Source organism: Quercus robur, chromosome 6 (genome assembly GCF_932294415.1).
Source record: "Quercus robur chromosome 6, dhQueRobu3.1, whole genome shotgun sequence".
Lineage (NCBI taxonomy): Eukaryota > Viridiplantae > Streptophyta > Magnoliopsida > Fagales > Fagaceae > Quercus > Quercus robur.
In genome coordinates, this window is record NC_065539.1 from 8,938,990 (window position 1) to 8,962,027 (window position 23,038).

The 23,038-nt window shown below is 34.0% G+C and overlaps 2 protein-coding genes across 2 annotated transcripts; one reads left to right on the top strand and one right to left on the bottom strand.

The window, feature by feature from the left end:
* Window positions 1-655: 655 nt before the first annotated feature.
* On the bottom strand, window positions 656-6,930 carry LOC126732621 (BTB/POZ domain-containing protein At3g50780). The gene is made up of 2 exons (XM_050435579.1): window positions 5,421-6,930; window positions 656-2,176 (listed from the first exon to the last, which is right to left on the bottom strand). Exons 1-2 carry the CDS (start codon window positions 6,063-6,065, stop codon window positions 1,208-1,210), a joined length of 1,614 nt encoding a protein of 537 aa, XP_050291536.1. The 5' UTR covers window positions 6,066-6,930; the 3' UTR covers window positions 656-1,207.
* A 14,272-nt stretch (window positions 6,931-21,202) lies between these two features.
* On the top strand, window positions 21,203-22,623 carry LOC126689636 (uncharacterized). Its single transcript, XM_050384865.1, has 2 exons — window positions 21,203-21,521; window positions 22,279-22,623. The coding sequence occupies exons 1-2, from the start codon at window positions 21,245-21,247 to the stop codon at window positions 22,356-22,358; spliced, it is 357 nt and encodes a 118-aa protein (XP_050240822.1). The 5' UTR covers window positions 21,203-21,244; the 3' UTR covers window positions 22,359-22,623.
* Window positions 22,624-23,038: the final 415 nt, after the last annotated feature.

The following is a 23,038-nucleotide window of genomic DNA, read 5'->3' on the forward strand; positions in this document are numbered from 1 at the left end:
ATAATCTTTTAATACTATATGAATGTCTATTTGAAAAAAAAAAATTTCTTTATACTATGGCCTTTGCTAACTTAAAATCATGGATCCATCCAATTCCCGATGTTAAAAAAAAAAAAAAAAAAAAAGAAACCTCTCTGAGCAACCCATTATCATCTGACCCAAAACCTCAGTATCTTTCATGTGAATCTCTTTATTTGTTAATATAAAGCTTGAAGCTTCAACTAGAAGCTTTGCAATCCCACCTCACCTTTTTAACCCCGATTGAATCATAAAGAAGGATAGTAATTTTGTCCTATCTAGATTATACCGCAACTCCTTTATGTGAAACTGTCAAACAATATTTACAGTTTTACACATGACAAGGAGTTTAACATGAAAATGATTACGAAGGAGGCACTCACAGGAAAGATTCAAAAATGAACAGAACCTTGAACTCAAATAGAAATCTAGTAGAAAGCAAACCATCTAAGGGATTAGTTTAATGGTTTCTGGGACCAAATGACTGAGATACGGCTTTGTCCAAGTAAATTGGCGTACCACAAGCCAAATAGAAGTAAATGACAACAGGAATTAGCCTAGCATGAACATTGTGGAGCAACCATTTTATGGGTGTAAGTAACCATTCACATTTTACAAAGGTGTTCAACAGTTTCCGAAGACCAAATTAGAATTTTTTAGCAATAATAGTGTACCTACACAAAAATTACTAGTAAAGAAGCACCAGTCAAGCAAACACAAACATAGTGTACTGGTCATGTCCTCATCCATAGTTTGGATAAATTTAATTTCTAAATTCACAACTGGTAAATCATATGATATCAACTCTGATGGACATATGAATTGAGGTTAAAAGAAACACATTACTCAATCGTATCCACTCAGATAAGGAAACTCACATGAAGCAACGGCTTCCAATTACATTACTTTGCAGAAATTACTAGATCAAGCAATCAACCCACATCTATCAATCCAAAGGGAATTCATTCAATCCACATTGCATTAAGCAAAAAGATTTGGCATGAAGCACAGTAAACCCAAGTCATGTCGCCAGTTTAACTCCAAAAGGATCTCCACCTGCCATTGCTAAGTAGATGTTCCAATCATCACTCTCAAGTTCTTATAAACTTTAAGTTGGACTTAACAGAAGATTATGAAAGATAATCCCTGTATAATCAAGTATACAACTCATGTGGGTACTTCTTTAGGTCTATGAATGTGGTGTCATTGAGCTATCTGACTGGAAAAGATTACCTTGAGTTTCGGAATAAGGCCTAATGAATGTCCTCCTCCACCAGACCTCAAAGGCTCTCTGAAGATTTGGGCAGTTATCACCAGCCTTCAAAAAACTGCCCAACCAGGAAAGTAAAATACTCTGCTGCTCCTCTAGAGGCAGGGTGAGGATTGTCCTACCAATTCCTTCCTCCACAACCTTTCTATCAAATGACCTGCACCCATGTTGTAACCAGCTGTAATCATTAATCAATGGCTCTAACCAAGTTTGTAATAGCAGTTGGCGGGTGTCCTTTGACGGCAGGAGCTCGCCTCTTCCAATGCCAACAAATAGCCTTGCCGTGATGCAGCTAACATGATAACGAGAGACTATTGGCAGCTTGGAATGTAGTGTAGCTAACTCTTGCTGGCCAGCCCACACTAGTGCAAACTCATCTGCTGCTTGCCTGTCGACTAAAATCTCAACCAACCATGAGAGGTTATCAGACTCTAGAGCTATTTGTTTCACCACAGGGTCTTTGCTATTCATAGATTTATCACCAAACCCTGGTTCAGCGGCTAGCCTAAACAAAGATAAAAGTGAATCCAAGCAGCTTTTACATGAGTTGTAAAGTGTTTCATTGCAGATATCAGCTGACCCAGCATAGCTTGGGAGACTATTGTTCTCCCTAAGGAGCTTCAGCACTACAGATTTCATTTCCCGTCGACCTCGCTCCTCGTTGCTTTTCAGAACAAGGTCAATTATTTGCGGAAGTGTGTCTTTAGGGGATTTGGAGATGTCAGAAGAGACTCGTTTCAATACTGGGGTGACACCAAGACCCTCATTCTGGAGTCTTAGGACTGACGACACCACCTTTTCTTCCTCTTCTTCACCAACCCAAGGGACTGCTTCCAAGTATTCTAAACATGACTGCATACAAGAGTTGAAGCCAAGTAGTTCCGCAACCTGCAAAACAGCACCATCATGTGAGGTTTGCATGTAAGTCAATATATTTTATAAACCTTTGCACACATATTAAGTGATAAAATCTGATGTAAAATCCACTGACGGGACAACTATACAAGAAAAGGAGGCCCCTACTCAACAGTATAAACAATGCTCAGAAGGAAGCAACGCTGACTACAAAGTACAAATGAAGTCTCTGATTTGCTTACAATAAATCCACTCACAGATATGACAACTTTAAACTGCACAGGAAGCTCCATTATCCTAATAATAACAACTTCGGAGACAAATAACTATATCACATTTGGCAGATTGGAAATTCATCAAGAGCCTGAATGCTAATTGATTAAAACAGAACTGGCAATACATAAAAATTAGGTGTAATTATGGTAGAGAATGAGTAATGTTTATAACAAATTTCCCCAAAATTATTATTCTGCACAATTCTTTTCTTAGCCCAAAAGAGCATTCTTATAGTAAAAAATCAACATATTGGTGCACAATTAGATATTTTTATGCATTATCGTTTGGTATATATGGTCATGCACAATAAATATATTCATCAAAAGAACATAAAATGACACTGTCAAACTGATTGAAAGGCTACATGAGAAAGTTAACTTTCAGAAATGAAAGTATTTAGAAAATGGAAGCATTAACGAGACAAGTGGTCAATTGCAGCCCGCACTTTTTTTCTTTCCTGCTTAATGGAATCCCTTGCTTAGTTTTTTGCAAGCTCCTTCCAACTGAGCAATGTGCCACATAGTTGTTAGTATCACATAGAGCTGTAAAACTAATCAAATTGCTCATGAACAACTCAAGTTTGGTTCATTAAGATGCTCATTCAAACCACATTCCTTAACTAAACAAACCATGCTTGAGCTTGAGTTTGAATCTCAATTAGTTAATGAACCAAGTTTGAACAAAGCAAAGCTTGGCTTGATATGTCTGTGAATCTCAACATTATTTCCTGTTTTATAAAATTATTACTATTGAAGTATAAATAAATTAACTAGTAAATTTCAATATAAATATTGGTGGCTAATACACAATAAGAAAAAGAGAAACATAGGTTTCATAAATAAATATTTTATTAAATTAATATACTTAATTAACTTATGAAAGCTCATGAATAACTTCAAGTTCATTCAGAAAATTAAAAAAACAAAGCAAAAATATCTTGCAATATGACCATATCAAAAGGAAAAATAGAAGCAAGGGTGTATTGAATGGGTTACTTTAGGCTATAAGCACATTGTGCTACAGGATGCATATCACCCAACATACAATGTTGGACCTAACCCAAATCCTGATTAAACACAAGCCATCCAAAGCCTTTCTTTTTCCATTTTTTTTTGATAAGTAGCATAAAGATTTTATTAAAAAAAAAAATAACAAAGCCCAGTACATAGGAAATGTACTAAAGGGGCAAAAACATCAAGATACCAAGTTACAATGATCAAGCAAAACAGGAAGGGAAAGACAACAAAAAGATGGTAAAACTAAACACCATACAAGAGCTTGCTTTTGTGGTCTTGGAACCTTTCAAGATTTCTGAGCATCATCCAAAAGCCTACTTACTCCTTTTAAGGCAAAACCAAATATTTTGTGCTCTACAAGAGCTTGCTTTTATAGTCTTGGAGCCTTTCCAGATTTCTTAGAATCATCCAAAAGCCTACTTACTCCTTTTAAGGAAAAACCAAATATTTTATGCTCTACCAGAGCTTGCTTTTGTGGTCTTGGAACCTTTCAAAAATTCTTAGAAAAAATTTAGGATATAAAGTTAAGGGATAAGGATTATAGGATAATTTTAATGACAGATGTTTTGAACAAGAAGATTACTATGAAATTGGGCATAATTATATGTATCACAATTGCAATACATGTGTCTTGTTATGTTTAAACCTATACACTTTATTTTCTCTGCAAGATATCTTGCAATAGACAATACTGCAAATACATAATACGGAATGGAAAACTATGACAGCCATGTGCAACAAAAACTACTAACTATGGTTTTGAAAAGCATATATTTATATTGGACATCTGACAGTTAGCAAAAGATCCAAATGGAACAAAACTAAGGTTGCAAAATATTAAGCTTTTCCTGGCCCTAGATGAACCCAACTTAAAAACAGACATATAAACATTGAACAGATAAGCAGTTCAGACGTATCTGTTGCAACAAATGCTGAACATCTTGCAATTTGCCAGAGATCCCAAAGAGTAAAGACATTTAAGCAAAAAAAATGGACCCAAATGAAGCCCAACTGCAAGAGGTTTTGGACACTGAAAAAAGAAAACTTTGAATAAAGTTTTCTAAAATTAGTTATTATCTATGCTGTCTTCGATTAAACACAAATCCCTTTTTTGTTTTGACAAGTATTCAATAAAACGCAAATACACAGTGCATTTATTATAATTTCAACAAAATAGGCAATAATAGAATTACTGTATAAACTCTAGTGAGGATTAATCATCAATGTCACGTTCTATACATATTCTGACAAACAGCCAAAAATATGAGATCCTTAATTAATCCTGTTGTATATATCTAGAGCATGGATATTCAGCTCATCCACTTGGACCATGAGTATCATGTTTTAGCTTTTAGGCAAAGGTACCACCAAAAAAATTGGTCATAACAATCTCACTATTCATGATAGTTTAAAGGATCATCTAGAAAACATTGATCAAGCAACCAAAAGTACGTACTCAAGTCACACGTGTATTCCTAATAATAAGTATTGCAGTTTAAAGTAGTTATCATGTTTTATTGCTCCTAAGACAGCAAAAACACATAATATAAAGATAAAGATACAATAACCATAGTAGGCATGAAAGAAGATAAACAATGGTCAAACATCTAATAAGTGCTAGAGTTAGGAAGAATCCTAATTTGCCGTCCTATAAAAACAGCTGCAGACATGAGGAAAACAGAGGGAACATATTCTATAATAATGAGTTAAAAATAACTGTTCAAAACAGGAGGGATTCCCTTTACTATTACTAGGCTATCCATCCTTACATCCAAGAAGGCAGGAACAACAAAACACATATAATCTTTTCTTTTTTTTAGAAACATAAAAAATACATATAATCTACATTAGAACAATCAAACAACAGTAAAACATTAGGATAATTGTTTTAAATAGCTGGCATAACGTTTTACCAACAAGATATTCATACATCATAATCAATGTGGGTAAAAATGAGAGATCCATTTCATGGTGATGCAAATTACCTTAAGAATGCGAAGTACACGCGAAACACTTTGCTTGATCAGCCTTTGCTTCATTTCTTTGCAATACATTAGTCCCACAGTTTCAACATATATCTCAACATCCTCACAATCATCAATTTCCAGAGAGGACAGACTAGACTGTTGTTCAGAAAGCTTATCAGCGAAATAACGGCTATTCTCAACTAGAACATTCTTGTGAACACTCAACTTCACACAAAATCCCTGCTTTCCAAGTAAAAGCACCCTCATATCACTGGTTCCAGGCTCACCAAACTCAATTGCCACCTTCCTTGGCAAATTTTCAATTTTGGGTCTTGGTGCTCTCTCAGCAGCCACAGGTGCACTGAATCCAGGTGTATCAGTGATAAAATTTCGCTGATCATCAGAAATAATTCCTGATCTTGATGGGGTGAGTGTTGGCTTTCTTTCAGTCACTGGGGTCTGTTTCTTATGGACGGTGGTCTTGGGTGGTGGTGGTGGTGGTGAGGAAGGTTTTGGTTTATTCAGAGGGTTTTGAGTTTTGAGGGTCTTTTGAAACACAACAGGAGAAGGACAACACCAAAAACCTTCAGGGGTCACTGCAATTGGAACATTTCTAATCTTGGTGTGGCCTTGTTCTACCCTTGTAAGTCTAATTTCAGCCATATTTAACAAGATTCTACAGCAAATTTCACTCAAGATGTGGCATTTACAATCAACTTTGGACACCTTAAGAATTATTAGAATTACTCAAACCTTTTTAGAAGAAAATAAAATCCTGAGAAAACAAAAAACTAGCCTTCTTCTTCAACAAATCATTGGTACCCTATAAACACATAACTAGGAAAACCGAAAAGCTGTCTTTCTGAAGTTGATCCTAGGAACCCCATACTCATATATGACTTCCTACACACAAAGCAACTGCCTTTGACACAAAATAGTACGAAAAACTGGATGAAGTTTTGTATGAAAACCACCCACCTCAGTTTCAAAATAAACTGAATTGAAATTTCACTCTAACAGAGAGCACAAATAAATTTAAAATTTAAAGGTAGTGGAATAGAAGACACACAGTAGTATCAAAGGGAAAGGACAAAGATGGGTTTGAAAAAACTTGTCTTTGCAGAGACACATTTACTATCAAAACAAAGCACAAAAAGCATTTATCAAGAGACACACTGCAGATTCACTCCCCCGGCAAAAAATCCCACAAAAGAACCCTCAGAAATCAGCACAAAATGGGTCTTTTATCTCAACAAAGGGAATCTTAAAAACCCAACACAGCTAAGGACCAACAAATTTAAGAAAAAGGACACTCACCACCAAGAAGTGGTAATCTGAGAGAGAGCTCACTGAAAACCCATCTCTTTTATCATATATACTTTTCAAGCCCACAAGTGCCTAAAATGATTGAAAGTAAGCTCTGGTGTCAAGCATCAAGGGAACCACTAAACAAAGAGTTGCAGCGTGGAATAATAATGTGTGTTATAGTATTAGAACTGTAGAGGTATAGTAGTGGCTCAACTCTTTAACTTGTAAAAGTTAAAAAAAGAAACAAAAATAAAAGTTAAAAAAAGAAACAAAAATAAAAGTGAAAAACAAAAACATCAAATTTAAAGAGTGATGGCTCATGGGTTGTGTTTCCTACTTTAGTAGTTTTCCTGTCTCTACACCTTGCTTTTTCATGATTGTATTTTTGTGTGTATGAAACTATGATATGTCATGTGTATTGTGGGACTGTTGTGGGTCTCAGAATTTGCATGCTTTTGCCACTTCAAATTACCATTTTTTTTTCTCTCTCTAAAAATTTAAAAAATTAAAAAAAAAAAAAAAAAAAACTCTTCATTTATCAAACAGGCACACCTCTGTCTCTCTTTTTCTTTTTCTTTGTTTTTTTTTTTTTTATTGGGTATTTTTAACTTTTTTATAATATAATATAAAAGGGTATAAAATACAAAATAACAGTACTATGGAATTTGTTGCTTTAGTGGACCGCTGCTGGATTTTCTAGGCTAAAGTGAGCATCACTGATTCGCTGTCATGTAGAGTAATGTGGAAGTATTCACTGAGTGACTGAAATGCCCTCATGTTTTGGCCAGATTGGGCTCAACAGTAATGATAATGAAAGGTCAGCAGGTGGACAACGTAGGAAAAGTGAAAGTCTGAGGTCCTTTAGCTGTCTGGATAAAATAAAAAGGGCATACCGAAAATAATAGATGGTCCAGATTTCTAGCCGCATATGGTTCAGGTTCCGGATAAATAAAAGAAAATTCTAATAATTCAAATTTTGTTATAAAGTTCACGTGATAATAAGTTGTAAGCGGTATAGTAAACATGATAAATCTACCATTTCACTATCCATAACTTACCACGTGGTAAAGTTGTGACAAAAATTGTTGTTCTAACATTACTCATAAATATTTGGTAAAAAATAGTTTACAATGGTGTATCACAATTTTTTTTTAATAATTTTATAAATATTTGAAATTTAAATATCTTTATTGAAAATATCATAGTATAATTTTTATTGAAAATATTATAATGTGCCAACCACCATAAGATTCTTGGCAGTATATCATAAATTTAAGTTAGGACAAAATACAGCATTAATTCATTCGTTCCCAAATAGTTTAACCTTTAAATCAATTGTTTTTAGTCACTAATGCATCTAATGAACCAATAATGTGCTTGTTTTTACTTTAACCACGTTAATGTTTTGTTAGAGAAATTTAAAAAGTTTAAAGCTGACGAAAGGATCAAAGGTGCTCTCATTCATTCCTAAATAGTTTAACCTTTATATCTTTTTTTCTTTTTCTTTTTTTAAATGAAATCAAATGTTTTTTAGTCACTAATGCATCTAATGAACCAATAATGTGCTTGTTTTACTTTAACCACGTTAATGTTTTGTTAGAGATTAAAAAGTTGACGAAAGGATTAAAAGCGCTTACTTAGGTTCATTATCAACTAAAAATGATCACTTTAAATTTCAAGAACTAAAATAATCATTTTAAATTTTAGAAAATAAAATGGGTCATTGACTAAAGTTTATGGAACAAAAATGTAATTTTCCATTTTATTTATGACAACCTTTTAACTTATATTATCATGCTATCACATGGCCTATCCCAACCAAATAGGCCTGCACGCGTCATTTGCAAAAGGGCTCCAAGTACACTCACCCCTCCTCCTCAAACTGTGAAAGAGACCTTAATAACCTTAACCTTGTTATCTTTGGCACATACCACAACGAGCTCTAAAACCACTTGTTAGGGAGATAAACACCTCGGGGAGATTCTATAAGTAGTTATTATAACACATAGAGATATCATTTAATCCAAAATGCATAAATCCAATGGGTATGAACTTAACTATATTATATTAAGTATCCGTTTGGGAACAATTTATTTAGCTAAAATTTAAAACTTTTTGCTAAAAATACTGTAGATAAAGGTAAAAGTTAGCAAAATAGTACAGTAGGACTCATGAATAGTACCAAAAAGTACAGTGAGACCCATGAATAGTAGAAAAAATAAACTGAAATCACAAATAAGCTGAAATTTTCAATTTGTTCCAAATGGACACTAACTACTCATTCATTTTGTTGTTATTCAGTGTGGGACTTAAAACACATATGTAAACCGATCAGAGTGGCTGACAACTGTGGATAACTAGCTTGGAGTTTTGATTCAAAACTCTAGTCCCACAAGAAAGTTGAGAGTGAGATAAGAGATGGGATCTAAGGACCTAGTAATAATGTTGGGAGCGCAACAGAAACCAATTGAGTATCATGGCATGTTCCAATAGATGACTTGTGCCATCACAATCATAGATTCATATGGACTAATAGAAGCACAAAGTAATAATAAAGAATAGATAAGGATGTCATTTTTTGTTAAGGTCATGTTAACAAGTGTTCTAAAGTATTGGTTAACAATTTAATTAAAAAAAGTTTTTATGAAAAAAAAAAAAAAAGTAATTAATATTTTCACAATTTTTTTATTTCTTGTAAAAGTGATGTCAAAATTTTCTTAAAATTGATTATTAACTAATGCCCTAAAACTACTTGTTAATATTTCCTTTTTTTTAATTTTTTTTATAAGAATAGAAAGAAGGCTCTCTCTTTTTTATTTCTTTTTTTTTTTTAATAGGAATTGGAAAGAAGACTTTAGTACACAAACTTGGATCAGAGTCGAAATAATACGTACAAAACCCAAGCCGAATTAATTACGTCTATACATAAAATTCAAACCTGTCACAAGGTGGGTTATCCAACTATAAACTACCCTGTAGTATATTATGTGTACCATCACCACCACCATAATATCTGATTCTAGCTACTCTAAATGCGACTTTTTTGGTGGCTATCCCCAAATCAATTGGCGTCATTGATTTTTTTAAATTTTAGCTGAACAGAAACAAAAGATATCTTTCATCTTCGTTCCTCGTGGAGTTGCGGTATTTTGCTTTAGAAAAAGAATGGACAACATCACTATCAAATGGCACAATTTCACATAAGAGTGTATGGGTAAGTAGACCAAACAGTCACAATTTGAGAAGTTTTTAGGGGCCTTTTGACTTGGATCTTTTCATTATTTATTTCTTTGAGGATTCGTGCATTATGAAAAGCTATATGCATGGACCATGTCAACTGTGGATGTAGTATAGTAGTAGTGCAATAATAGAGCTTGCAAATGATGTTGTAATGGAAAAAGAAAGAGAGAGAGAGAGAGAGAGAGCACGTTTTCATCATCAATGGGTACCAAAAAGAAAAGCCATGGGCAATGTGGCCATGCTGGAAATTTGGCCCACCATGATATCTCTCTTCATGTGGTAGGTCTTGAATTCATTGCTATCTAATTGAAATTAACGCCCCGACTGGCCGACATTGAGCTAACTTAACGTAATCATCAAGCAGTGTTTAATTTGAGCCCTGAGCCAATAGAGTAGCTCCTGCAACTTTATTATTATTATTTTGAACATGTTTAATTGGCTCTCACTTTGGGCCTTGGAGCAACACTTTCCTATTGTGGTCAACATTGTTGAGCTACCGTGTGTGACACAGCTACAAACTCTCATTGAGATTGGAGAAAAAGAGAGAGAGAGAGAGAAAAAAAAAAAAAAAGGGGGTAAAACTAAAATTAATATGACAAAGTTTCACTTTAAATTACAAGATAATTTAGAAGGTTATCCGTATGTATTATACTTAAACAAATTATATGAATTATTAAAAATATTATATGACTAAAATAACACATAAATAGTATATCTAATCATCACATTATAGATAAAATAAAATAAATTCAGGCTAATTAAGAGCCAAACTAAAAAGAAAACTTTGTGTTAATAAGGTTTATGTGGCCCTACCTTCTTCAGTAAAAAAAAAAGGTTTATGTGGCCTAGGCCAAGGACGGCCCCGGCTGCCTATATGTAGACCGAACTAGGGTGGCGCCAAACTTGGTCTAATATGCTGTGAATATTAATAGAGTGAAGGACAGCACGAGCCAACCCATGAACAATCTTATATCCCATCTATCATCTTCATCGTGATTGAATGTATGGTGATAGAATTTTGACCAAAAAAAAGTTGTGATAGATGGGGTACCGCAAGGTACACAAAGAAGTATCATATTGCATATTCTATCCAACATTGCTGGTGCTCGGTGGTTAATATACAAATCTAAACTAACATATTTTAATATTAACAAAAACATCAATAAAAAAACATAAACTAACTATTTTTTAATACATTTAACAATCATCTATCAATACATAGCTCGATATTTATTTAAATCCCAACAAATATTTATTATCAAATGTGTATTAAATTTTTACAATAATTTTCCTTTTATGATCTATTTGAGATCCATTTATTTTGCTAAAACCAAAATTTTTTTGTTAAAAGTATTCTAAATAAATGTAAAAGTTAACTGAAATAGTATAATGAGACTCATAAATAGCATCAAAAAGTACAGTGAGGTCTGTGAATAGTAATAAAAATAAGCTAAATAGTAAAATAAGTTAACAAAATTAATCATGCCAAACCGAACACTTAGAATCCGTTTGGATATCGCTTATTTTGCTGAAAACTGAAAATAATAAAAAAATAATAATAAAATTACTGTTCACGTATTTGGCATTGTTCATAAATCTAAAATCACTATTCATGGACAATGAACAATATCAAACACGCGTCTAGAAAAGAAAAAAAAGGTAAAAAACACAACGCAAAAAACGCAATACTCAAACACCATCGTGCAAAATTAATGATTCCTTTTCATCTGGTAAACCGCTTTACAATTTAAAAAAAAGTCAAATAAGCATTAAAAATCAATATACACACCACACGTGTACAGATGAGCTCACTCTTAGTTCATCATAGTGTAGTGTGTGTTAAAACCAGATTATAAACTGGCCCTAGTGAGGTTTTGAGTTCGAAAAGGTAAGTGGAGTTACTATTAATGTGAGGTCTCCTATCTTACAGCACGCAATAAATTAAACATTTGCAGACCATTAATATAGCTTATGGAATTCTTTTATGTGCAAGGAGTGTGTTACACACCTTACAACTTCCTCATTATAATGGTTACCCTATTACTATTATCTTTACTTTTTCTAATATTTAAATACATAAATATTATGGGATATTCAATTTGGGCAACAACATTCTACTGGCTGCAACTTGAGACTTATAAAGGGTATGTTTGAGGTCTCTTTTTTCACACCCATGTGGCATAATTTCACCGGTTAACCCATGCCATCTCATTATCTTTATGAATAAAAAGAATGTGTTTTTTTTTTTTTTGTGTGAAAAGGAAAATGCATTAAAACAAACTAAGAGTTACAAAGTCTAGTGTAAGAAACACCCCAAGAATCAACATACAGCTAGTACAAAAGAAAGGGAGGAGGGCTAGAGTACAAAACAAAATTATCATTACTAGAAGCTCCTTCCTTAGCCAAGAGATCCGCACAATGGATTCCTTCACGGAAGATGTGGTGAATGTGTGCTTCCTCAAAAAGTTGGAAGAGGTGCCTGCAATCATAAATTAGAGAGCTACAAGGGTGAGAAGAGATAAATGTTGGATTATAGATTAGAGTGACCATGGCTTTGGCATCGGTTTCAACATAAAGTTTTTTAAAACTAAGGTAAGATCATCGCGAAGACCCCAAAGTTCAGTTGCCATAGAGTGGATAATTCCAAATTTTCTTGTGAAGCCCCCAATCCATGAGCCTGAACTGTCACCGATGAGTCCACCAGCACTTGCTTTCTTGAGGTTACTATGGAGGACAGATTCGTCGATGTTTAATTTGTAGTAACCCGTGGGAGGGGGGAGTCAGCTAATGTTGATGCTAGTGGGGTGTGGTGAAGATTTGGTGGTTGGCAAGGAGTAGTAGAGGTCGGTGGAGAGGGAGAGTGTTTTATCAAGGATCTCATTAGGGGAGAAGGGGATGTTTTCCATGACAAATTTATTTCTAGCTTACCAAATGGACCAAGCAACGAAAGGAAAAACATCCCCTTCTCCCCCAATGAGATCCTTGATAAAACACTATCCCTCTCCACTAACCTCTACTACTCCTTGCCAGCCACCGAACCTTCTTCCAAGGGATGTAAGGATATTTAGAAGTGGTGTCGTTGACAGCAGCCATTTTCTTTATCCAGTCAATAGCTGAGAGGGAATGGAAGTCACGGAGTGAGTGAAGAGGACTGAGAGTGGACCATATGGAGCTGACTATAGGGCAGTCTCACAAGATGTGGAGGATGGATTCAGGTGAGTTTTTACAGAGGGGGCAGGAGGAATCAGTGAGGATTTTTCTTTGGAGGAGAAGATTTTTTTGTGGGGAGGCTACCATGGCAAGCTAGCCAAAGGAAGGTTGTGATACGAGGGAGGGTAGGTAGTTTCCAAAGCCATTTCCAACAAGGATGAAAGGTGGGAAGAAGGGGGGTCAAGGGCAAGGAGGTAAGTAAAGTTTGAGGTGAAGAGGCCATTAGAAGAAGAAAGCCAAAATGGGGTATCAGAGTGTTGAGGGTGGGAGGATTTGGGGATAGCAATGATAAAATCTATGATATATGGGGGGAAGATTATAGATAAGGTAACAAGGTTCCAATTACCGTTGGCATCCCAAACTTCCAGAATTTTGAGGGAATCCTCGTTTCGGTAAAGAGGGCCTTGAATCACTTGGCGAAGAGGACCTAAACCTAGCCAGTTGTCCATCCAAAAATTAATGGTAGAGCCATCTCTAACTGACCAGCCAGTACCTTTGTCACAAATGTGGTTAACCTTAGTCAGGCTATGCCAAGTTAAGGATAGTTTCTTGGTGGGAGGGGTATTTGCTCTTTAAAGTAATGGCCCAAGGATCAGAGGTGTTTGATTGAAGGGTCCACGCTCTTTTGGCAAGGAGGGCTTTATTGTGAGGAAGGCTTCTATTGATGCCAAGGCCTCCAACAGCTTTCGAAAGTGTAACAGTGCTACAGTTTTTCAAGTGCATTTTCTTATTTGAGGTTGCATCACCCTAAAGGAAGTTTCTATGGAGCTTATCAATTTCTTTCAAACTTTGGTAGGGAGGAGAGTGCATTGCATGATGTGGATGGGAAAAGCAGCAGTGATAGAGTTAATAAGGGTGAGACGGCTAGCAAAAGAAAGAGTGTTTGCTTTCCAACTAGCCAGTCTAGCACGGGGCTTATCAATGATGAAGTTGTACACCCTTTTGTTGCATCAGTTAGTGAGGATGGGGGCGCCAAGGTATTTGCCAAAGTCTCTTGTGGAGGAGAAGCCAAGCTCATTCTCAACCTTCTCAATGTTTTGGGGGGGTAGTGCAAGGAGAGAAGAAAATTATGGGTTTTAAGTGATTGATTTTTTAACCAGAGGCAAGGCAAAAGGTGTTAAGAACTTTCTTGATGATATAACAGTTTTTTGAGGAGGCTGTTGTGAAGACGATGAGATTGTCAGCAAAAAAAAAGGTGAGTGAAGGTAAGACCATTTATAAAGGCTTTGATGCCTTTCCAATTACCAGAAGAAACTTCTTCTTGAATGAGCCGGGCAAGGTATTTCATGCAAAGGATGAAGATGTAGGGGGAGAGGGGATCCCCTTGTTTGATGCCTCTGGAAGAATGGAAGGGATCCAAACGGTCACCATTGAGAAGAATTGAGAGGTTAGAAGAGAAGATGCAAGACATGATGAGCGAGATCTAATCAGGTGGGAATTTAAAGCAGATAAGGGTTTTCCTAATAAAACCCCATTCCAATCTGTCAAAAGCTTTCTCCAAGTCAATTTTTATGGCCATGGTACCCTTTTTGCTTTTTGAGGTGGTTATCAAAAGTATGATTTCTTGAGTGAGGATGATATTGTCGCTAGCTTTCCTATTTGGGATGAAACTAGCTTGGAAAGGGTGGATAAGGTCGTTAAGATGGAGCTTGAGGTGACGGACAAGGATTTTTGTGATGGCTTTATAGAGGGTGTTGCATAAGCCGATGGGGCGGAGTTAGTGGGCAGTTTCTGGCTTAGAGGTTTTAGGGATGAGGCAGAGGAGAGTGGCAACAATGTTCCAATATTTTTGGAAGAACACCAGGTGGAAGCCATCTGGGCCAAGAGCTTTTAGGGGTTTGAAGGAGACAATAGCCTCTCTAATTTCAGTGTTAGAGATGTCATGAAGGTCAAGAAAGCTATTGGGGATGGAGGGGAAGTGGGGCGGAGAGGTGTAGTTCCAATGGGCAAACATTGCCTCTGAGGTGTATAGGGAGGTGAAGTGGGAGAGAGATCTGATCATGAATATCAATTGGGGAGTGAGTCCAATTTCTAGCAGAGTCTTTGAGGCACCAAATTTTATTGTGGTGTCGTCTGCGGATAGTGGAGAGGTAAAAGAATTTTGGGGTAAGCTCATTTTACAACCCCCTAAAGATCCCAATTTCATCCAACTACATGGATTGATTTTTTGTTACCCAAAATTTCCTCATGCCTACGGGTTGGGCTTATGAGTTATGACCCACATTTCTTCGCTTCATGGAATGGGCTCACAACCCACTTTTTTTTCTTTTCTTTTTTCTACTCCATGGATTGGGCTCATAGCCTGTATTTTATCTACATCATGGAATGAGCTCACATCCCATGCTTCTTTTGCATCATAAATTGGGCTTAAGGACCATATTTTTCTCCTTAATGGATGAAAAATCACGAACAACATCATTTCTCTCATCATAGAATGGGCTTCCTCAATAAAGGTCCATATTTACATAAAATGGGTTTGAAGGGAAAATGCCTAACTACAAGTCAATTGAATAATGTAGGCTACTAAGGCTGTGTTTGTTTTGGCTGTAAAAGGAATATGGAAAATATTTTACACTACGAGGATTGTTTGGATTGGCCAGAAAATTCAATCAAACAAAAAATGATTTCCATTGACCGTAAAATATTAACCCCTAGAGTGTAAAATAGTTCACACTTTTATTTTACCTTCAAACCACTTATACCCACATTTTCGTCCTAACAGAAAGAGAGAGACCACTCACCTGAACTTTGGCACGGCTCTCGGCCCAACCCTCGCCGTCGCTACTGCCTCAAGCTCGAAGCCGTTGACGTTGTTTTTCGAACTCAAGGAAGCTCTTTCTCTTCTCTCTTCCTTTCCAATCTACAAATCGATCTCGTCACCATTGCCTCCTTCAGATCCACCTGCCGATCTCATTGCCGTCAGACCCACCCGCTGATCTTATCTCCATCAGACCCACCTACTAATCTGTGGTCCTTAACCTCTCTCTTTCTCTCAATCTATCTCTCTCTCTCTCCCTTTTCTCACAATCGGTGCTTATTTTTTAGAAAGATTGATTTTTTTTTTTTGTTATGTTTTTTGTTGATTTGGTTTATATATTTGGATTTCCTATTATAATATTTGTTTGGAAGCTGAGAAAATGTGAGAGGATGTGTTTTCTAAAGGATTTTCAGAAACACAACCAAACACCTTAAAATATTTTCCAAAGCATTTTTTGTGATGCAACCAAACACCTAAAAATATTTTTATTTCTAAAAAATATTTTCACTTGAAAATATTTTACACCGAAATCATTTTATATTGAGCCAAACACAACCTAAACAACAATATCATAAAACTCATACATATTTCTTGAAGGCCAAGACTTAATAAGTAATACATGTTGACTTAATGATCACTCGCTTGGTCAAAGCACATGTCACTACGAAACAAATTTTGAGTGGGCATGATAAAAACTTAAGGAGTAGCCCACTCCCACTTAAAAATCCAGATTTTACAGCTCACTAAGGTTGATTTGCCTCATTGCCTCATTGCCACATCAATATCGCTTTCAACTCTTAGCAAATAGAACCAAAATCAAGGTTAAAGTGCCAAAGATTAAAGAAGCATAAAAGAAAGTGAGACATGTCTCCTCACTTATGAGTCATAACATGCCAAGATGAAAATTCACCTCAAATCATTAGCTCATGGTCTAAGTTTATGAGTTTTGATGGAAAAAAAACATTGGAATTGTGGTTTGGAGGACCAAGATAGTGCATTCTAGCAACTACAATAGTTTTAGAAAGTGATTGTGCATGAGGCTTGGCATATCCAACTGTGAGCACCATCGGTCGTACCCCTCTCTTCACCCCCTGTTGCATGGGCGGGGTGTGTGGATTGCTCTCTTTCCCTCCCTATCTATGATTTGGACTCATTCTCAGCCATGAACCCAGGAATACATTGATTCCTTTAGGCAGCAACATAAAAAGGAGTCACCACCCAATTATAATTCCATAAAGCTTTTTGAACTTCATTGATGAAAGTCTAACTGGTGCAGACTAAGTCTAGAATTAGGGTACGGTCTCGAGAAGAGACTAGACACCTCGGACCATCCAACTGTAGCTAGCACTCATTTTAATTATTGGGTTAAAACAAACTCATTCTAACCCTAAAATCTAACTAAATTGCAAATCAAACAAGAAACAAATTAGTGGAAAAAGTGTAGAGAATAAACTTTAAATAAGCATAAATGACTCACAAATTAAATGAACTAGTCGCGGACCCGCACGTTGTGCGTGATTATTTTTTAAGGTGGTCTCATTATTATTATAATTTTGTAATTTGAACTAATTTAATGAAAAGTAATGCATTTCATAATCATATTTATCACAAGATAATTTTTTTGTTTTATTGTAGAATTGTTTTTTTTTTTAAATTTGAAACCTTAATTCTACCATAGTCAATTGATTAATTTTTACATCTCTAAGTCAATTAAACATGTTTTTCATGCTACATGTAAAACCTTCTTTTCCATAAGGGTTGAAAGAATGTCGGTAATATTTTTTTCTATGGAAGTTAAAAAAATTAAAATTCACCTTGTCTTGATGTTTTCTAAAAATTAAATTTGGTGATTCTCTTTCAATAATAGTGAAAATTCCAAGCAATAATTCAGAAGGTAATTCATGTTACATGTTCATGCTTTGATTGTGTAATTGTATGATTGATTTAGGTTGTAATTCATAAGTTGAATATGGTAGTGTATATCCAAAATGGCCTAACTCTATAGTTTAGGTTATTGAATAGAGTGTTGTGTGTGTTTTGTAGAGTAGCGGCGGTTGTAGTAATTAAAAATTGGTTTTTCATTGTCTTTTAAATTAATAAAAACCTTACATATACTCTTTTTTTTCAAAAAAAACCTTTACAAATTTTTTTAACATGAATCTTTACATATAATTTAATTAGTAAACTCTATACATTTCATATTCTTAGATGCATAAAAAAGACATTTATTCCATAATAATAGTAGCTAATTAGCTTTTTCATTATCTCATTTATAACGTTTCTTATTATTATCATATTTTACTAGCCGGTGATTTTCATAATAGAGGCATTAAATGAGAGTTGAATTCTTAGAACATTTCATTAGATTTTAAAAGTAAGATTTTAAAAGTCGTGGTGTGAGAAGAATATAAGTATTTAAGGATTTTTTTTTTTTTTTTTTATAAATAATGTTAAATGAAATGTAAAAAAAAAAATGATTTTGAAAATTTTCATCTTTATTTCTTATATATTTCTATTATTACTGAAGAACGTCTTCCTTTTAGTTTTGATAATAAATATGATTTTCTAGATTAGAGTTTGATTAGTTTCAAGTTTAAATTTTGTATGATTGTAATTAATAACATTCATAAGTTCATCTTTAATTAATTTTTTACTCCCTTAGCCGTCAGTCTCTTTGTTTTCCAATTAATGGTTACTAACTAATTTATTTAATTGACGTTTGATTTCTTTTACTAATCTCTTTCTCTCTCTCTCTCCTCATTAACATCCTATTGTTTCCCAAATTTGATAATAATTCTAATGTACTAAGCATGCATATTGTAACGATTTATTTTTATTTTTATTTTATTCCATTTTGCTACCGTGAAGTTAGTATATCCATAACTATTAGTTTATTTTATGATATGTTTGGTTTATTATTATTATTTAGTGTTTCTAAAATAGCATGTGTTTTGTACTCTCTTTTTCTATTTATGCATTGTAACGTTTTATGGGAATACTTTATAAGAAAAAAATTTATTCTATTTTTTCTAATTGAGTGTTTTTAAATTGATATTTGTTTTGTATTTCATTTTTAAATTTTTATTCTATTATATGTTTAATTTTTTATTTCAAAAAATGAGACAAAATATAAATAGTTATTATAGGAATAAAGGGCCCAAGAATATATGTAGGGCCTTGGGCCTTGTCCGAGGACACTTTATGGTCTGAAGACAGATAAATAGTAATAAGGATATAAAACTCAAGACTCCCTAAGCAAGCTACGAATGAGAAGGCAGGAAAGGGTAATCCGAGGAGGAGCATCTCCTCAGCTAAACGAGGCAGAGGTCAGAAAGTGTGTTCTGTTATTCATGGTGACATTCCAGGAAATTCTATTGATAAAGATATGCATTATGGACGTACAGGACAAATGGGAGCTGGGAAATATCTAAAGGAAAGCTGCTACCACCGTATTGAATGCTCTGCAGCTAACTCTCTAACTGCATTAATGAGGGAGTGATACCTAAACAGTAGTTATCAGCCTTATAACTACTCCCCAGAGACTTCAGGAAGGTGCTAATGTGACAGTGATCAACACCAGCAATCTAATCTACACATGGAGGGCAAAGATGAAAGGGAAAAGATAGTATAAAATAGAAGGGAGGACTTGAGAGAAGGGAACGGAAAATTAAGAAAGAAATACTAGAGCAATAAGAACTGTACTTGTAATCAACTTCAAGAAATATATATAGGAACTGATTTCCTCGAATTGTACCGAGGACTATTTCCTTTAGAGAAAATCAATCTATCTTTACCTTATTTTCATTTAAATCCATTATAATTGTTACCCAACTCATTATAGCCTAGTTTTCCAACTCACTCTCTACAAATTCATTATATTGGATTCTTTGGGCCTAGATCCTTTTAACTTTTGGGTTGGGGACTCAAATCCTGTCCATACAATTATGATATATAGGATGTTGCTAAATTTAAATGTTGAATAAAATAAGATAAGAAGAATAATAGTAAAAATGAAATGTATAGCAATAAACACCATATTATTTTAGTTATGCTATGTAATAAAGTAATATTATATTTTTATATATTATCTTTATAATGCAATAATATAACATTTAAAAACCAATGAGAATAAAAAAATATAACAACATAAAACACAAAACTAAATCGTATCAAGTTGGACTACCAGTCAATTCCAATTTTAGCAATCTGACTGACTTCTAGTAGTCTAAAATTGATTTCTACGATGCATTTGGTGGAGCTTTCAATATTACATTAGTATGTTTTGATAGTCAACCTGTTACACTATAATAAAAATATATATATACCAAAAACTGAAAGGAAAAAAAAAAAAAAAAATATATATATATATATAGAGAGAGAGAGAGAGAGAGAGGTTTTTGTGTGTGGAAAAATAGAAATTATGCATGGAATAAGAGAAGGAATGACAATTTTATAGTATGAGGATAAGAATAAGAAGAGTAAAAAATAAAGGAATATATAAAGGTAGAATAATAGTAATATTGAGAGTAGTAGGGATATGAAAAGTTAAAATGGAATGAGAAAGGTTGAAGAAAGTTAAGATAAATTAAATATGATATTTTGATTGTAATATAATAGAGTTTTTAATTCACTTTAAATGTTAAAAAATTGTATAAAAAATTGGAAAAAAAATTGATAATGACATGACTGCTGACATGGCTTAACGTGAGCGTAGCAACATTAAATGCTAAAACTTCAGCTTTTAGTAATATATAGATTTATAAAATAGAAACATCAATTGCCAAAAGACACATTTGTTAATTGCAAAAAGATGTCAATAACACCTTTCTCTATTTCCTTCAACCAATATTCAAGTGGGTATTTTTGAATTTAATTTCTTATTCATTCCTTAATACTTTTTAGCAAAAACCACTATATTGTATTATTCTCCTCATTGAGGTGAATACAATACAACTCAAATATAAAGTGGACAACGTGAACTTCTAGAGAGTAGAAGACGTTGACTTTTAATAAAATTCAATCTTGTTCCTTGAATCATCAGTTCATCACCACATGAATACCTATACTTCTTTGAAGCCTTGAAAGAGAAGAAGAAAAATGAAAAGTAGTACAAAGCTACACAGCTTATGTTCTGTGCTAATGGCTTCCCTCTTTGCTTACTCCGCGTCTGTTCAATTGAATGACCCTGGGACTAACTCCAATCTCAATATCCTTACTATTTTGCTATGTTACAGTTTCTCAATGTGTCTTTTCTTTAATTTCCTTTTTGGTTGGTGTAGATTGGTATTTTTGGTTTCCTCTCTATGCATGTGCATGTGTGGTTAATATGGTGAACTGGGCCATCTCCTCCACAACAACAATCATGCATGTTGCTCGGGTTTCATTATTGCTTGGACTATTCTTGTTCATCAAGGTTGTAATAGAAGATTTTGTGAATGAAATAGCTGGCTTCTGGTCTCTAAATTTGAGTGAGAGAGTGGTTAGAGAAAAAATTGGAAGTGGGTTCGTTGTCATTTCCTTGATTTTGCAGTTGGAAGCATCATTAGTCCCAGAGGACCCCATGCGAAAAAAGAAAAGGGACTCCACAAAATTTTTCGATTATGGTGAGACTAATTTTTAGTTCTTTTTTTTCCCCTTTCTTTCTTTTCAATTGCAATTTGGTAAGATGCGTAAAAGATGTAGTCCAAATTCCCAATCCCACCACACCTACCGCACCTTTATTATCTCAAAAGACATAATAATTAAGAATGATAAGAGAGTTAAAAGTCTTGTAACTCAATTGACATTTTTTTTTTTTTTGGTCTCTAACGAAGACATTCATGATTCAAATATCTTATATCCATTGTAACTATGGAATTATTAGAAAGGAGATGGATAGAGAGTATTGATTTGGATGGTGTAGAATGACAAAAAAGAATTTTTTGATTAACCCTGATTAATATTTTAGTGATTTATAGTCTAACTCAAAGTTTTGGAACTAAAGTTATTTCTTATTATTATTTGTTGATGATGTTCTCTTCCCCCTAAATCAATATGTGATTGTGTAAGTCTAAGGATCCAACAATTTTACATCACCCTTGTTTATAGTTTTTGTAGATCTAGGAATAATATTTTATTATTTTATTTTAATTTATGATGGGCTAGTACCTTGATTACCGTGAAAATGTTGACATTTTGTTGTGCTCGTTAAACAACTATATGGCTTCTTCTTAATTAAAAAAAAAAAAATCAATATGTGACTGTCATTCGAATTTTCCATTTATAGTTGCTCCTCTACACTTCTTCTTCCTTTGATTTTTGGTAATTAATCGAAATTATGAAGGTTGACTGACAATTCTGATGGGTAAAATCTGATCACAGGGATGGCAATCTTGGTGGGCTTCAGTTATGGACTCCCCTTTGTCTTCTTTGTGGTCCAACAAGGAGAAATGAAGTTCTGATCAAGTTGCTCAGGAACAAAATGTACCTATTGGCTACAATTTCCAACTTTCCATTTAATAAATAAAGGAGTGTATTGGGTAAAGAACAGTGTATTTATACCACTGCACACCCTTAGCGCGATGGTCACTTCACAAGTATAAATGCTTGCAGGGTGTAGAGACAAGAGGTGAGGTTCAAGTATCTAACAGAGAACTTCACACATATATACACTTAGATTAGGCTAGAGTAGAATTTCTATTATATATAAAATAAAAAAATAAAATAAAACAGTGTATTTATTAGTTTAGACTTGATTTTTTTTTATTAAAAAAAGAAAGTTCTTTGAAGTATGGAGCCACTTTTTATTATTTTTATTTTATATGACCAGATAAAGTTTGGCTATAAACTTGATTGTAGTTTATGACCATAACTCCTACTAAAAAAATTAACATAAATATATATTTTGAAAATCTAACCGTTAAATTACATGTTTTTTATGTTCTAAACACACATATCAAATTTCATGTCAGTCAAATGTTATTTATTATTCGATCTAGAAACTTATTTTTTATGCATAATTTTAGATTACAAAAATTTTAAATTTAAACTTTTAATTAATGACATTGCTATTAACGATCTTTTGAAAATTTTGCAAGTATTTAGAATATAAAAAAAAAAAAAGTAATCAAATGATAGATTT

Coding starts and splice junctions, on each gene's coding strand:
- LOC126732621 (XM_050435579.1), bottom strand. CDS start 6,065: ATGGCTGAAATTAGACTTACAAGGGTAGAACAAGGCCACACCAAGATT. Junction 2,177..5,420: donor GTGTACTTCGCATTCTTAAG/GTAATTTGCATC, acceptor GCTGTTTTGCAG/GTTGCGGAACTACTTGGCTT.
- LOC126689636 (XM_050384865.1), top strand. CDS start 21,245: ATGGTGAACTGGGCCATCTCCTCCACAACAACAATCATGCATGTTGCT. Junction 21,522..22,278: donor CACAAAATTTTTCGATTATG/GTGAGACTAATT, acceptor ATCTGATCACAG/GGATGGCAATCTTGGTGGGC.